The sequence below is a fragment of the Clupea harengus genome, chromosome 21 (genome assembly GCF_900700415.2).
Source record: "Clupea harengus chromosome 21, Ch_v2.0.2, whole genome shotgun sequence".
Lineage (NCBI taxonomy): Eukaryota > Metazoa > Chordata > Actinopteri > Clupeiformes > Clupeidae > Clupea > Clupea harengus.
This window is the reverse complement of record NC_045172.1, coordinates 21,429,551-21,444,550: the sequence shown is the minus strand read 5'-3', so window position 1 is coordinate 21,444,550 and position 15,000 is coordinate 21,429,551. Positions and strand designations below refer to the sequence as shown.

The 15,000-nt window shown below is 47.3% G+C and overlaps 1 protein-coding gene across 1 annotated transcript in view; it reads right to left on the bottom strand.

Moving 5' to 3' along the window:
- lrp1ba (low density lipoprotein receptor-related protein 1Ba) overlaps positions 1-15,000 on the bottom strand; it is a 199,114-nt gene that overhangs the window by 85,147 nt on the left and 98,967 nt on the right. Inside the window, 9 exon segments of the mRNA XM_042702858.1 lie at positions 4,954-5,076; positions 5,901-6,029; positions 6,920-7,039; positions 10,121-10,243; positions 11,491-11,640; positions 11,812-11,925; positions 13,293-13,412; positions 13,760-13,888; positions 14,392-14,517. Of these exon segments, the coding sequence (XP_042558792.1) occupies positions 4,954-5,076; positions 5,901-6,029; positions 6,920-7,039; positions 10,121-10,243; positions 11,491-11,640; positions 11,812-11,925; positions 13,293-13,412; positions 13,760-13,888; positions 14,392-14,517 (1,134 nt within the window).

Below are 15,000 nucleotides of genomic sequence, written 5' to 3'. Positions count from 1 at the left end.
CTGTATGTCTGTATTAGTGAGGAGGAAGGAGCAAACCTGTGTTATGGGCTAGGGGTTAGTGCAACTGATCTATCTCTGGGATCGTCAGAGGGGGGTGGAGAGAAGGATGCAGGAAACAATCAAATAAAAAAGAATAAAATGTTGTTTTAAAAGGTTAAATCCCTTAAAAGACAAGTGTCTGGGAGTCGATAGTCTGTTTTTTTTGTCTGTCTCGACTTAAATGCTCAGTCAGCAGTAAACAAATGTCGCCCATTCTGTAAAAAACACAATATGACATTTCTATATCTATTCATCTATGTGTGAATACATCTGTTCACATATTGCAGTCTTATCCGACTAAGGCAGAAGAAGAAACACCACACCACACCACACCACACCACTTAACACAAAGGATCGATTTTCTTGCATTCAAGTGGGTCCTTCAGATTCTTTCCCTTATTGTCAGGCTACCTACACGTCCAGTCCCCAGTAGCCTTGTGTTACACTAAAGAGTGCTTTCATATGTCCACTTCCTGTTGATCCAGTCACCAGTAGCCTTGTGTTACACTAAAGAGTGCCTTCATGTATCCACTCTCTCCTGTTGATCCAGTCACTACTAGCCTTGTGCTAAAGAGTGCTTTCATATGTCCACTCTCTCCTGTTGATCCAGTGCTCAGTAGCCTTGTGTTACACTAAAGAGTGCTTTCATATGTCCACTTCCTGTTGATCCAGTGCTCAGTAGCCTTGTGTTACACTAAAGAGTGCCTTCATGTATCCACTCTCTCCTGTTGATCCAGTCACTACTAGCCTTGTGCTAAAGAGTGCTTTCATATGTCCACTCTCTCCTGTTGATCCAGTGCTCAGTAGCCCTGTGTTACACTAAAGAGTGCAATCATATATCCACTTATTCCTGTTGATCCAGTCAGCAGTAGCCTTGTGCTAAAGAGTGCAATCATATATCCACTCTCTCCTGTTGATCCAGTGCTCAGTAGCATTCTGTTACACTAAAGAGTGCCTTCATACAGTATATCCACTCTCTCCTGTTGATCCAGTCACCAGTAGCCTTGTGTTACACTAAAGTGCATTCATATATCCACTTCCTGTTGATCCAGTCACCACTAGCCTTGTGCTAAAGAGTGCAATCATATATCCACTTTCTCCTGTTGATCCAGTCACCACTAGCCTTGTGTTACACTAAAGAGTGCCTTCATATGTCCACTCTCTCCTGTTGATCCAGTGCTCAGTAGCCCTGTGTTACACTAAAGTGCATTCATATATCCACTTCCTGTTGATCCAGTCACCAGTAGCCTTGTGTTACACTAAAGTGCATTCATATATCCACTTCCTGTTGATCCAGTGCTCAGTAGCCCTGTGTTACGCTAAAGAGTGCCTTCATGTATCCACTCTCTCCTGTTGATCCAGTCACCACTAGCCTTGTGCTAAAGAGTGCTTTCATATATCCACTTCCTGTTGATCCAGTGCTCAGTAGCCTTGTGTTACACTAAAGTGCATTCATATATCCACTTCCTGTTGATCCAGTCACCAGTAGCCCTGTGTTACACTAAAGAGTGCATTCCTATGTCCACTCTCTGCTGTTGATCCAGTGCTCAGTAGCCCTGTGTTACACTAAAGTGCCTTCATATATCCACTCTCTCCTGTTGATCCAGTCACTACTAGCCTTGTGTTACACTAAAGTGCATTCATATATCCACTTCCTGTTGATCCAGTCACTACTAGCCTTGTGTTACACTAAAGTGCATTCATATATCCACTTCCTGTTGATCCAGTGATCAGTAGCCTTGTGTTACACTAAAGAGTGCATTCATATATCCACTTCCTGTTGATCCAGTCACCAGTAGCCCTGTGTTACACTAAAGAGTGCCTTCATATGTCCACTCTCTCCTGTTGATCCAGTGCTCAGTAGCATTCTGTTACACTAAAGAGTGCATTCATATATCCACTTCCTGTTGATCCAGTCACCAGTAGCCTTGTGTTACACTAAAGCGCATTCATATATCCACTTCCTGTTGATCCAGTCCCCACTAGCCTTGTGCTAAAGAGTGCAATCATATGTCCACTCTCTCCTGTTGATCCAGTGCTCAGTAGCCTTGTGCTAAAGAGTGCAATCATATGTCCACTCTCTCCTGTTGATCCAGTCACCAGTAGCCTTGTGTTACACTAAAGAGTGCTTTCATATGTCCACTCTCTCCTGTTGATCCAGTGCTCAGCTAAACAGTCCTTCACTCACCTATTCGACTCTGCTGGGGTTCTGGTTGCATCGACTACACCAAATAACCTCAAAAATATAATTGTTCCCAGAATAATTCTAAGTAAAAAAGCCATGAAAAGGATACAATTCTGATCTAATTAATGTTGAATGCCATTTTCCTGCAATGAACCTAATATGCTGTTGCAGCCAGTGCCAGAATGTCTGCTGAAAAATGTATAATTTCGGCAAAGATGTAAGATGTGATTTTTTTTACATTTTTACATTTACATTTAGTCATTTAGCAGACGCTTTTATCCAAAGCGACTTACATATGTGCGACTTACAATGTATATACATTTTACACTGATGGCACACTGCACATCAGGAGCAATTAGGGGTTCAGTGTCTTGCTCAAGGACGCTTCGACAGGGAATCGAACTAGCAACCTTCTGATTACTAAACGACTTCTCTACCTACTGTACCACTGTCGCCCCTTTTTACAAACGTAGGTTATTGAATGAAATATGTATGTTTAAATATGTATCACAGATGTTTGGACACGTTACATTCTAGGCCTGAACAAATTCTCCAGAATGAACGTGTGTCAGCGAATGTAATTGAAACTGGTCGGCTCTCACCAAACCTTTCAATAATGCACTTGGGCCTGGTGGGCTCGGTTCACTGAGTGCCTTAGATGATGCCTTTACCCCTCGCGCAGTGAGCATGTGCTGCCATTTCCACCAGTCCTTTTCAAACAAGGGCGATCTGTCTCATTACTCTCTCTCTCTCTCTCTCTCTCTCTCTGTCTCTCTCTGTCTCTCTCTCTCTCTCTCTCTCTCTCTCTCTCTCTCTCTCTCTCTCTTTCTGTCTTTTTCCCCTCTTCATTACCCATCCCCACTATGTTTTACTCACATTCTATCTCTCAACCTGGCCAAGAATGTTCCAGATAACAGGTAGCGTCTGTTTAACTGAGAAGAGAGCGCTAAGCATCCCAAAGAGTTTGTGTGTGTGTGTGTGTGTGTGTGTGTGTGTGTGTGTGTGTGTGTGTGTGTCTGTCTGTCTGTCTGTTTGGCAGTGTTCCTGTAGATCAACTGCTAACTTTTAATATGCATGCGGTAACGTTTAATCCATCTGCTATATGAATGAGATATCTGTGTGTGTGTGTGTGTGTGTGTGTGTGTGTGTGTGTGTGTGTGTGTGTGTGTGTGTGTGTGTCTGTCTGTCTGTCTGTCTGTCTGTCTGTCTGTTTGGCAGTGTTCCTGTAGATCAACTGCTAACTTTTAATATGCATACGATAACGTTTAATCCATCTGCTATATGAATATGAGATATCTGTGTGTGTGTGTGTGTGTGTGAGAGAGAGAGAGAGTTAGTGAGGAAAAATCAGGGCAGTGTAATGGCTGCAATGACACAGAAACACACACACACAGGCGCGCGCACACGCATACACACACACACACACACACACACACACACACACGCACACACACACACACACACACGCACACACACACACGCACACACAGTGGCCCTGACAGGGGCAGAGTTAGACAGGCGCACTGGTACAGGTGTCTCTCCCTGAGCCCATCTGGCAGGCAGAGCAGGGACACATCAATCAGCTGAGGGTGTACAGGGTCACAGGGAGGGAGGGGGGATGGGGCTTTGGGCAGTCCACAGGAACGACACTCTACACACACACACACACACACACACCTACACACACACCCACACACCTACACACACACACACACACACACCTACACACACACACACACACACATACACACACACACACACACAAACACACACAAACTGACAAACACGCACTCACACACATCTGCGTACACATGAACGCATGCACACACACACACACACACACACACACTCCCACACACGCACAGGAGTGTGTAATGGAGCTGAGTGTGTGAGCGAGCGCGGGCTGGGGCTCTGGGCTTGCCTGCGGCGGAGCACTTGGGGTTGTATGGCAGCTCGTCGGAGTGGTCGGGGCAGTCAGAGGCGCCGTCACACTCCCACTGGGTGCTGAACAAACATCGGCCGTCGGCGCAGCGGAACTCGCCCAGGCCACAGGAGCGATACTCTACACACACACACACACACACACACACACACACGTGAAGGTGGAACAGAAGACAAGACGAGGGGAGAGAAGGACAGAAGGAGAGGAAGAGGGAGAGAAGGAGAGGGGAGAGAAGGAGAGGGGGAAGGAGAGGGGAGAGGGGGAGAGGGGGAAGAAGGAGAGGGGGGAGGAGAGGGGGAAGGAGGGGGGGGGGGGGGTAGAGGTTGAGGAGGAGGCAGAATGAGGACAGAGGAGACATTCGAGGGGAAGAAAACGAACCAGAGGAGAGAAAAATCACATGAGCAAACCTGAGCACACAAGCCACACTTACTAGACTTCTCACTTTACACAGACCCTTCTCTGCATTGTCATTCTTCACAAACCATCAGAGTAATCTACGACTGCGCTTTAATTACTGCAGCGTCTGTGTGCGTAAAAAGCCCGCTGGCATGCTGGCACACTGGCATACTGTACAGGAGGATGACAGCTTGATGTAGAGCCAGCAGATTACAGTCCCATCACCTTAGCGCTCGGAGGAACGGAACGCATTCATCTGAGCTGTCAAGCGTGAGGGATGAGGGAAGCAATCGCCTTAAACTGTGGAAAATGTGTGTCAGTGCCGTTATCGTGGCGCCGAGCTGTTATCAGCGCCTGTTACGGGCCGCCGACAGGAGAGAGGAGTACTTGCCACATTGCGGGTGTTCATCAGAGCCGTCGCCGCAGTCGTCGTCATGGTCGCAGACGTACTGTCTGGGGATGCACTTCTGATTGTGACAGCGGAATGTCCCTTCTCCACATGTGGTGTTCGGAGCTGAATGAGGAGAGAGAGAGAGAGAGAGAGAGAGAGGGAGGGAGGGAGGGAGGGAGAGAGAGCGACAGAGAGAGAGGGAGGGATAGAGAGAGAGAGATAGAGAGAGAAAGAGAGAGAAAGAGAAGGTGAGACAGATAAAGTATTCATTATGTCAAAAAAAAGCATGTAAATGTCTGACTGACTGATATCAACATCAAGGACACAAGTGTACAATATTACACAGACTGTGGATTATCACACAACCCTCAGGTAGCCGTTGAATATCCATGAATGTGAAGCTCAGGGACAGACCGGCCAGACCTCAGGAGAATACGGGAGCCAGGAGGAGACAGGGAGAAGAGCGCTACAGCTCCAATGACTGGGGAGACAACTACAGCTAGTAGCAACACTGACAGAACTGCCTTTCTGGTAGTGATCTGGCCCTGGTACCGATCTGGCCCTGGTACCGATCTGGCCCTGGTACCGATCTGGCCCTGGTAATGATCTGGCCCTGGTACCAATCTGGCCCTGGTGATCTGTTTAAGATCTGCTTTTGCTGCTCACTAGTTGGGTATGCTGGACTCAAGAGACTAACTGACTCAATCTAGGAGCAACACTGACAGGAGGAGCAGCACTGACAAGAGGAGCAGCACTGACAGGAGCATCACTGACAGGAGGAGCAGCACTGACAGGAGCAGCACTGACAGGAGGAGCATCACTGACAGGAGGAGCAGCACTGACAGGAGGTCAGTCTAGGGCAGATTTGGCCCTGATCTAGTTGCGCTCCTGCAGATCCGTTTAAGAAATGGAGCTCTCTGCACAGAGCCCCGGCAGAGCTCCCTTACCGCAGCCAGCTGCAGCCAGCTCGTCACTGCCGTCGGGACAATCCCTCTCCCCGTCACAGAGCCAGCGCCTGGGCACGCACGCATAGGAGCCGGGGCAGCTGAACAGACCAGCTCCACACGTCACCGATCCTGAGAGAAGGACAGAGAGAAGGATGAAGAGAAGAGGGGGTGGAGGGGGGAGGGGGATGGAGAGAGGGGTAGAGAGAAGAGGGTGAAGAGAGGGGGATGGAGAAAGGGATAGAGAGAAGGATGAAGAGAAGAGGGTGTGGAGAGGGGGGATGGACAGAGGGATATAGAGAAGAGGATAGAGAGAAGGATGAAGAGAAGGACAGAGAGAAGAATAGAGAAAAGAGGGTGGAGAGAGGGGGATGGACAGAAGGATAGATAGAAGAGGGTGGAGAGAGGAGGATGGAGAGAAGGATAGATACAAGAGGGTGGAGAGAGGGATAGAGAGAAGAGGATAGAGAGAAGGGCAGAGAGAAAGATAAAGAGAAGAGGGTGGCGAGAGGGGGGTGGAGAGAGGGATAGAGAGAAAAGGGTGAAGAGAGGGGGATGGAGAGAGGGATAGAGAGAACAGGACAGAGAAGGACAGAGACAGTGAGGTGGAGAGAGGGGGATGGAGAGAATAAAGGAAGAGAGGAAGTGGATGGTGTGAGGTAGGTCAGCAGACCAACTCAAAGGGCCTCTATTGACTTCCTGTGGGAGACCCGACCTAATCATGCGCTCCAGTTTGACCTTTACTGCAGGGAAGGAAATCAATGACTAAAATGTTTGTCTGTGTTTGTGCAGGGCTCAGGATCCCTCAGAGAATACATAGATAAATAAACCAAAACATATGAATAAAATACATATAAATATTTAAATATTTACAGACATACATAGATACATGCTTATTATTGCTGAGCCAACAACATCTCTTGACATCGACAGTCGCTGGCTCAGATTTGTACGTGTTGTCAGTTTAGGCCAGTCAGGTGTGAATAATCCTCTGCACCGCATGCAAATTCACACTGATTTACCACAAATCCCTTCGCTCTCGTCCAAGCCGTCTCCGCAGTCGTCCTCGCCATCGCAAAGCCACTGCTTGGCAATGCACTTGTGTTTGGAGCAGGCGAACTGGTTCCACAGACACGAGGAGTCTGTGGGAGATGAAGAGAAAGAGAGAGAGAGGGAGGGAGAGAGACAGAGAGAGAGGGAGGGAGAGAGAAGGGGAGAGAGAGAGAAAGAGAGAGAGAGAGAGAGAGGAACAGAGAGAAAGAGGGAGGTTTAACATGACAATAAGCCTCTGATAGAAAAGAGAAAAGAGATTCATGCTGCACTGAAACATTATGAAACACTCCCTCGATAGTTTATGGCAGCGGCATTATCCACTGCAGAGCTGCCAAGGGAAGAGAATCAAAGTTATTTTAATGGTCAGCGAGCGAGCGCAGAGGCTGAGAACTCAACCTGGGGTTCTGCATTCAGCACGTAAAGCAGCCCATCATGACAGCCCCGCCACTGCAAAAGTGACAAGGGAGTGGAGTTTTGTGTAGTTCTCCTCTTTAGCTGAGAAATGTGTGTGACAGAGACAGATCTGTTTCGGGTCACACTTTTTGGGGTAATAATTCTTCTGCGTTACAGATATAGAGCAGCACAACAAATACAGCAAATGCCATTTGGAGTCTGAGAGTGCTGCGCTAAGCTGTTCCTGCAGGTTGGGTGTCGGGTGATTTGCTTTCGGGGTTCGGCTTCAGTCGTTTGTGTTTCTGTTCGCGCTCGCCGTTGTGTGGTGACATAGCTCTTTGTGCCTCTTCTCCCCTTACGGGGCGTCGGCGGCCATTTTCATTCCCCCGTGGGCCAAGGCCAAGCCAAGAAAGTGGTCCGATACCAAAAATAACGTTTCACGGACGTCGGCCAGGAATCATCCCGGGCGAATAAAACAACAAACCGAGGATGAAGGACATGGTCCGAGCCACAGATGAAAAGGAGAGAAAAGTGACGGGGGAAATAAAAATAAAACAAACTATGAAAAAACAATAAATCCAAAACAACAAAAGCCAAACAACTGGCCACCTCAAGGTCACACGAACAAACAACAGCATCAACCTTATTATTAAAGCTTTTTTTCCTTTGCGTGCAGAATTCTTAGGTGAAAGGACAAACTCTGATTTTGTGCAATAGAAACATCAAAACAAAAGCACACACACACACACACACACACACACACAGACACACACACACACACACACACACAGCGATATTCACTGAGCCCCTGAACCCCCTTTTGTGCCACGTCCCCCCGCTCAGGCAGCTGCCAACACCCCCCACACACACGCGTCCTCTGTGAAGCCGTACGGACGTCGACTTTGAAGAGGAGATCGAGGCAATTCCCTCTCGGGGTCTGACCAGAGCGAAAACAAATGATCGGACACAGCGGGAGGATACGGACTGCAAATATGGCGCCATCAGCACTACGACTTCCATCAGACCTTTCATGAGCGCCTCCACCCACAGGTCACTCTCTGCTCTCTGTTCTCTCTGCTGTGGAACTTTCTAGAAAGCTCTGGATAAAGGCAGAGTGGGCAGGAGACACCAGGAGCGGAACAAACCCATGGTGAGCCCACAGATGCCCCATTACAAGCATCTGACAGCGCTGACTCAGAAGGCCTCGGAGGGTAACAGAAAAAGCCAGCGGTCTCCTGCTGGTAAACCTAAAAGCCTTTATGTTAAACAGGCTCCATGCCAGTGCTACTAGAGTCTTCAATAGTGCAATTCCACAGAACTCCACCACAGTTTACACTGAACGTGGTAAAACTAACATCGCACTGAGCTCTATACAGTATAACTCACCTCACACTGAACACTATAACCAACCTCACAATGAACACTATAGAGTATAACTCACGTATAAATGGAGGGTAGAGAATTGGAAACATGGCAGAAGATCTTCTATATCCGGTTGGAACTTACAGTAATAGCGCCTGGATTTGACCCCTCTCTCCTCTCCTGGAGCGCAGATGATGTGGGAGGCTCCTCCTCCATGTTTTAGATTTACTGTATGCTAAATGCTTTACGACACCCATTACTTTATCGTTATGGAAGACTGATTTATTGACTGCAGGGCTGCGCAAGTTTTACAGAATCAATGTATAAACCGCAGTTAATGGTCGGGAAATTACGGCATGCTTCGCATTTGGGATAGTTAGTACATTTTCTTTTGACATGTTGACTGTTTCCTTCACTCCCGCTTTTCGACCTCCAGTTTCAAGGCCTCCTGAAACTCTATTCTACCTTGCCTCCGCTCATCAGGTACGCCCCTAAAATCGTACACTTAGTTATTAAGCACTAACCGTGTTAATCAACAAGGCCAATCACCGTCTTCAATCACTGAGTGACATTTTATTGCATGTAGCTGTCACCAAAAGCAGACAGATGGACTTTGTGGATTTTCATCCTTCGTGCATTTTTAATGAACGTCTCCCATTTCGCATCGCTTCAGAATGTGTTCTTTAAAATGAAAGCAAACAGAGAGACGAGAATTTGTGGGCCTGAATGAAATCAGCCCGTGGCCATTTTTAATGAGGACCTGCAGGACACCGCGGCTTGCCATTTCCAATACTGAGTGCAGAGAGTGGACAGTGCCCCCGGTGTCGTTATTAATATTAGATGATTAACAAAGCCAGAGTTATAGGGGAAAATGGATTTTCAAGTGTCACATTCTGTGATTAACAAGGCTCTGTTTCGCGAAATCAGACTTGAATTATTCATGTGAGCGAGCGACAGCTTCAACCGGCGTGGCAGTCATCTGCGGCGGCGCTATCATCTATTCATTCGGAGGCACAATAACCCATGCTTTACCATGACAACCACATCACAGGTCAGCATATTCCATAATTATTCTGTCGTTTTTAGCTTTCCGCCTGCGTCTTATTGCAAAATGAACGGATTTAAAAAGTTTCAGTTCACACTTCATCTTGCAAAGACATGACATCTCTAGCTGACAGAAAAAAAAAAATGGGTTTAATGTTTCTTCTCTAACAAAAAAGTGAAGTAGAGAAAACCGAAACGTTTTTTTAAACATGGACTTTTTCAGAGGCGTTCCTTTTCTTCCAGTATCAGCTGGACTTATGAAGATAAGATGGGTCATTCTGTAAGCTTGTGTGTTCTATCCTGGGTTCTGGGCAATGTGGAACCTGGAAGTGGAGTGGGCCCGGTTTGGTCGAGTGGGGTTCGGGTCTTACCGCACTGAAACTCATCGGCTCCGTCCTCGCAGTCTTTCTGTCCGTCGCACAGCCACACGCTGGAGATGCAGTTTCCGCTGGGACACGCAAAGTGTCCGTCCTCACACGTGTGTCCAACAGACGCTGCGGGATCAGAGAGGGAAAGAACAGGAGGTTGACTGAAGGGATCAATCACTGGATTATTAATTAGCTCTGATCAATGGGAACGCTCCGCAGTGACAAATCTCTGGCCAAGTTGGAGGCAGAGATTGATTGAGCAAAGTGCTGAATGAATCATTTCAAAAGTTGTAGTGTAGACGTGAGCGCTGAAGAGACAAGTTGAAAGTGGAATGCACTAACAAATCACATGATCAAAGCACATGATCAAATCACATGATCAAAGCACATCTATAGGGATCTACACCAGCAGCACCAGGATTGATCACACAATTAAAAAAAATAAAAGCTTTAGCTGTTAAGACCAAATTACCAATTCATTCCAACACATCAAAGTCTGGGACAAGATTTAGCTGTTAGGACCAAATTACCAAGATGGCACAAGCTTTGAGGTAAGATAAATACACGGTGGCATGTGATGAAACAAAAGCAACTTTCCAAACCAACTTAGGAAAAGCATCTGATTGTTATGACATGTATGACGTTTTTCTTCTTAATTTCCCTCTTACTTTCTCTTCTCTTTAGGCTTCCTGAAAACTGGGATCAAAATCCACCCGAACGCAACAGCTGATCACAGAGCTAAATGTGCAGCTGGGTCCAAAAGTAATTGCAGGATAGTAGCGTGATTCCTGTACTTAGTGAGGACTCCCACACACTCTCACACACACTATGTAGAGTTCATGCTACTCAGAATAGTGCCGTGATTCCTGTACTTAGTGAGGACTCCCACACACTCTCACACACACTCTCACACACACTATGTAGAGTTCATGCTACTCAGAATAGTGCCGTGATTCCTGTACTTAGTGAGGACTCCCACACACTCTCACACACACTCTCACACACACTATGTAGAGTTCATGCTACTCAGAATAGTGCCGTGATTCCTGTACTTAGTGAGGACTCCCACACACTCTCACACACACTCTCTAGAGTTCATGCTACTTGGCCCGTTTGAAAGCCCAATAATCTGGATGAATTTGAACCCTGAGATCTTCTAAGACCTCGGCCTTCCATGCATGGCTGGCTACAAACAGCACAGAATCGGCTCGTAATTCAAAGCTTCATCCCTGGGCTGTTCTTCCACTCTCAATGCAACATCATTGTGCTTGGAAAACAAAAACAAATGCCACAAAAAAAAAACCCCGAAACAATAGAAAAACAAAGCAGAAAATAGAAGTGACAGAGGGTGTGAAGATGATGAGGGGAGTCACCCTGGCAACGGGTTTCATCGGCGTAATCCCCACAATCGTTGGCTCCGTCGCAGACCCAGGACGGGTGGATGCACAGGGAGGTGGAGTTGCAGCTGAGGAACGGCGTCTCCTTCGCGCCCAGCTGGTAGTAATCTGCGCAGCTCATGTTATCTGTGAACACAGCGGCGCCCAAGACATTACGGATCACACTGGAGAGCGGGGGGGGGGGGGGGGGGGGGGGGGGTTCGGGGGAGGGGAGACAATACGACACGCTGAGGGGTGGCCAGATAGCGCCGCCGCCACCACTGCCGCACCGTAGCGAACCGCAGGGGTTTATCTTACCGCAGCTCTTTTCATCAGAGGCGTCGCCGCAGTCGATAATCTGATTGCACCAGGCCGAGCGTGGGACGCAAGCGCCGTCCTGACAGCGGGATTCCGAGGAGGCGCATGTTGAATCTGCAAAGGGGAGAAGACGAGTGGGAGCCAGAAAAACAACAAGGCACTTTATTCTTTTCTTCCCGAGCCCAGAAAAAAAAAAAAAAAAAAAAAACAGAAAAACAGACTGAATCAACAATGCGTAGAAAAAAGCTGATTGCTACGGAGGGACAGATGGTAGTGTTGTTAATTGCTGTTTCCCTTCACTTCCTGGGACTGGAGCCATGTGACTCCGTAGTCGGAAGCTTTTGTGGTTGCACCCCCTCCCCTGACACACACACACGCACACACACACACACACACACACACACACACACACACACAATAACTGATTCTGGATCAGATGAGGCCCTGATCAGTGTAACATCTGTTCCAGAATTAGCTGTTATGTACTGGCTAGCTACAGATGTTGTATTTTAATCCACAGCTAGTGTTACATTTAGCCAGTCGACTCCTTATTCAATTTCGAATTTGATTCTCTAAAATATTAGTTCCCCTCCAGTATCAATCATCAATCTTCAAGATGTAAACATGTAAATGCATCCCATAGATATAGTCAGGGGTGTCCGGACACTCGACACACATTCTTCCTCTGACTGTTGCGTTCCCCTTAAGCCCAGCATGTCTGACGCGTGACTGAATGAAGCCTCTGTACTGACAAAGGGAAACCCTGATCTGGGCCCTCGGCACACTCACTGTCACAGAACACACACACACACAGCACACTCACTGTTACAGAACACACACACACACACACACAGCACACTCACTGTTACAGAACACACACACACACACACAGCACACTCACTGTTACAGAACACACACACACACACACACACAGCACACTCACTGTTACAGAACACACACACACACACACAGCACACTCACTGTTACAGAACACACACACACACACACACACACACACAGCACACTCACTGTTACAGAACACACACACACACACACACAGCACACTCACTGTTACAGAACACACACACACACACACACAGCACACTCACTGTTACAGAACACACACACACACACACACACACAGCACACTCACTGTTACAGAACACACACACACACACACACACAGCACACTCACTGTTACAGAACACACACACACACACACAGCACACTCACTGTTACAGAACACACACACACACACACACACACAGCACACTCACTGTTACAGAACACACACACACACACACACACACAGCACACTCACTGTTACAGAACACACACACACACACACACACACACACAGCACACTCACTGTTACAGAACACACACACACACAGCACACTCACTGTTACAGAACACACACACACACACACAGCACACTCACTGTTACAGAACACACACACACACACACACAGCACACTCACTGTTACAGAAGACCTCGTCCGAGTTATCCCCACAGTGGTCAACTCCGTCACAGAAGAGGCTGTTGGCCACGCAGCGCTGGTTGTAGCAGGGCCTGAAGCCCTGTCTGCACCTTCGGTTTTCTGCGGATGAGAAAGGGAGAAAGATAAAGGAAGGGGGGAAAAAAAAAAAAAGATCTAAATGTACAGATCCAATGTGCTGGGTCAGCTGAGGCACGGAGCTCCATTAGTATGATCCCTGCACCTCAGAATGAACACATTTATTTCACCTCCGTTTATTGATCTGCGGGCTGAGGACGTCAGGGCTAATGTTATTAGATGTACACTTCAGGGTCACCAGCGAGATGAGCAGATGAGCAGTGTGTATATGTGTGTAAGTGTGTGTGTTTGTGTGTGTGTTTGTGTGTGTGTGTGTGTGTGGATGTGTGTGTGTGTATATGTGTGTGTGTGTGTGAAAACTATTCTCTTACCACAGTATTGCATTTTCTCATCTGACTTGTCTTTGCAGTGTGCAATCCCATCACACGTCAGCTGGTAGTCAATACACTCTCCATTTCCGCACTCAAACTCACTGTGGATGTTGCAAGATGAGTTTCTGGCTGCATGGATGTGAAAGAAAAAAAAAAAACAGAAAAAAAGGAAGATGAAAAAGAAAAAGAAGGGGAAAAATGAGATTTGAAAGCGTTATTCCGTAACTTTCCGCTCCGCTCTGCTTTGGGCCTCTGGGTCTGTCTCAGCTGATCATATCCTCCAGCCCAACCTCTCTCTCCTCATGCATCCTCATGACAAACACTACAGCTCAATTTACTGCAGATGCAACCCTGACAGATTCATTTGCCATAAGCAGGCTTCTCACCTGCTGAAATACAGCACTGAAAAAAACAGGATGGAAGAGAATTGAGCAGTCAGAGTTTTGCTTGGGTAAAAAAAATATATGATTTGGCCCTCACTCGAAAAGACAGGGGGCTATTTCAGGTTCATTCCCTTCCGTAGTCTTTCCCAGATGAAGTGCAGTGAGGAGAATGCTACCACTAGCACAACCTTAAAGGTATTGAGAGCCTAGCGTGATGTTGAGAGGTAACAGAGCCGACACAGGACTTACATACACATCGGTTATCATCCAGCAGCACGCGTTCACCTCTACAGCTGCAGTTCACCGTGCCGTGCGGGGTCAAAAGGCAGAGGTCGTGACACCCCCCATTCATGACCCTACAGGGGGACAGCTCACCTAAACACAGGGATTGGGGGGGGGGGGGCAAGGCATAAACATATAACAGAACATGGGTCAGTAACAAGGGTCAGTAATTAGTTGACCTGGTAGACCCAAGGGTCAGTAATTAGTAATTAGTGCTCCTGAGAATGACCTGGTAGACCTGGCTTGAAACCCCGGCCCTTCTACTCAACAAAGAAGGGCATCACATTAAGCTATTTTGATTACTAGAGTAGATTCATTTGGTAATTTCATGATATGCGCACAGACCTTAGCGCCTTCAAGGGCAGGCCTTAACCTTAACCTCATGTGGGTGTGCCTGATCAAAAAGCTAGGCGATCGATGGTAAATGGATTTCAATATCTGGCAGGCGCATCTAATCTAATCTCCACACAGTTTGATAGAATAAAACTGACCACCGAGTCACTAAATTGACCGGTCACTTAACTCAACAAAGTAAATTACCATATGGCTAAATGACTATGCAGTTAGGCACAGCTA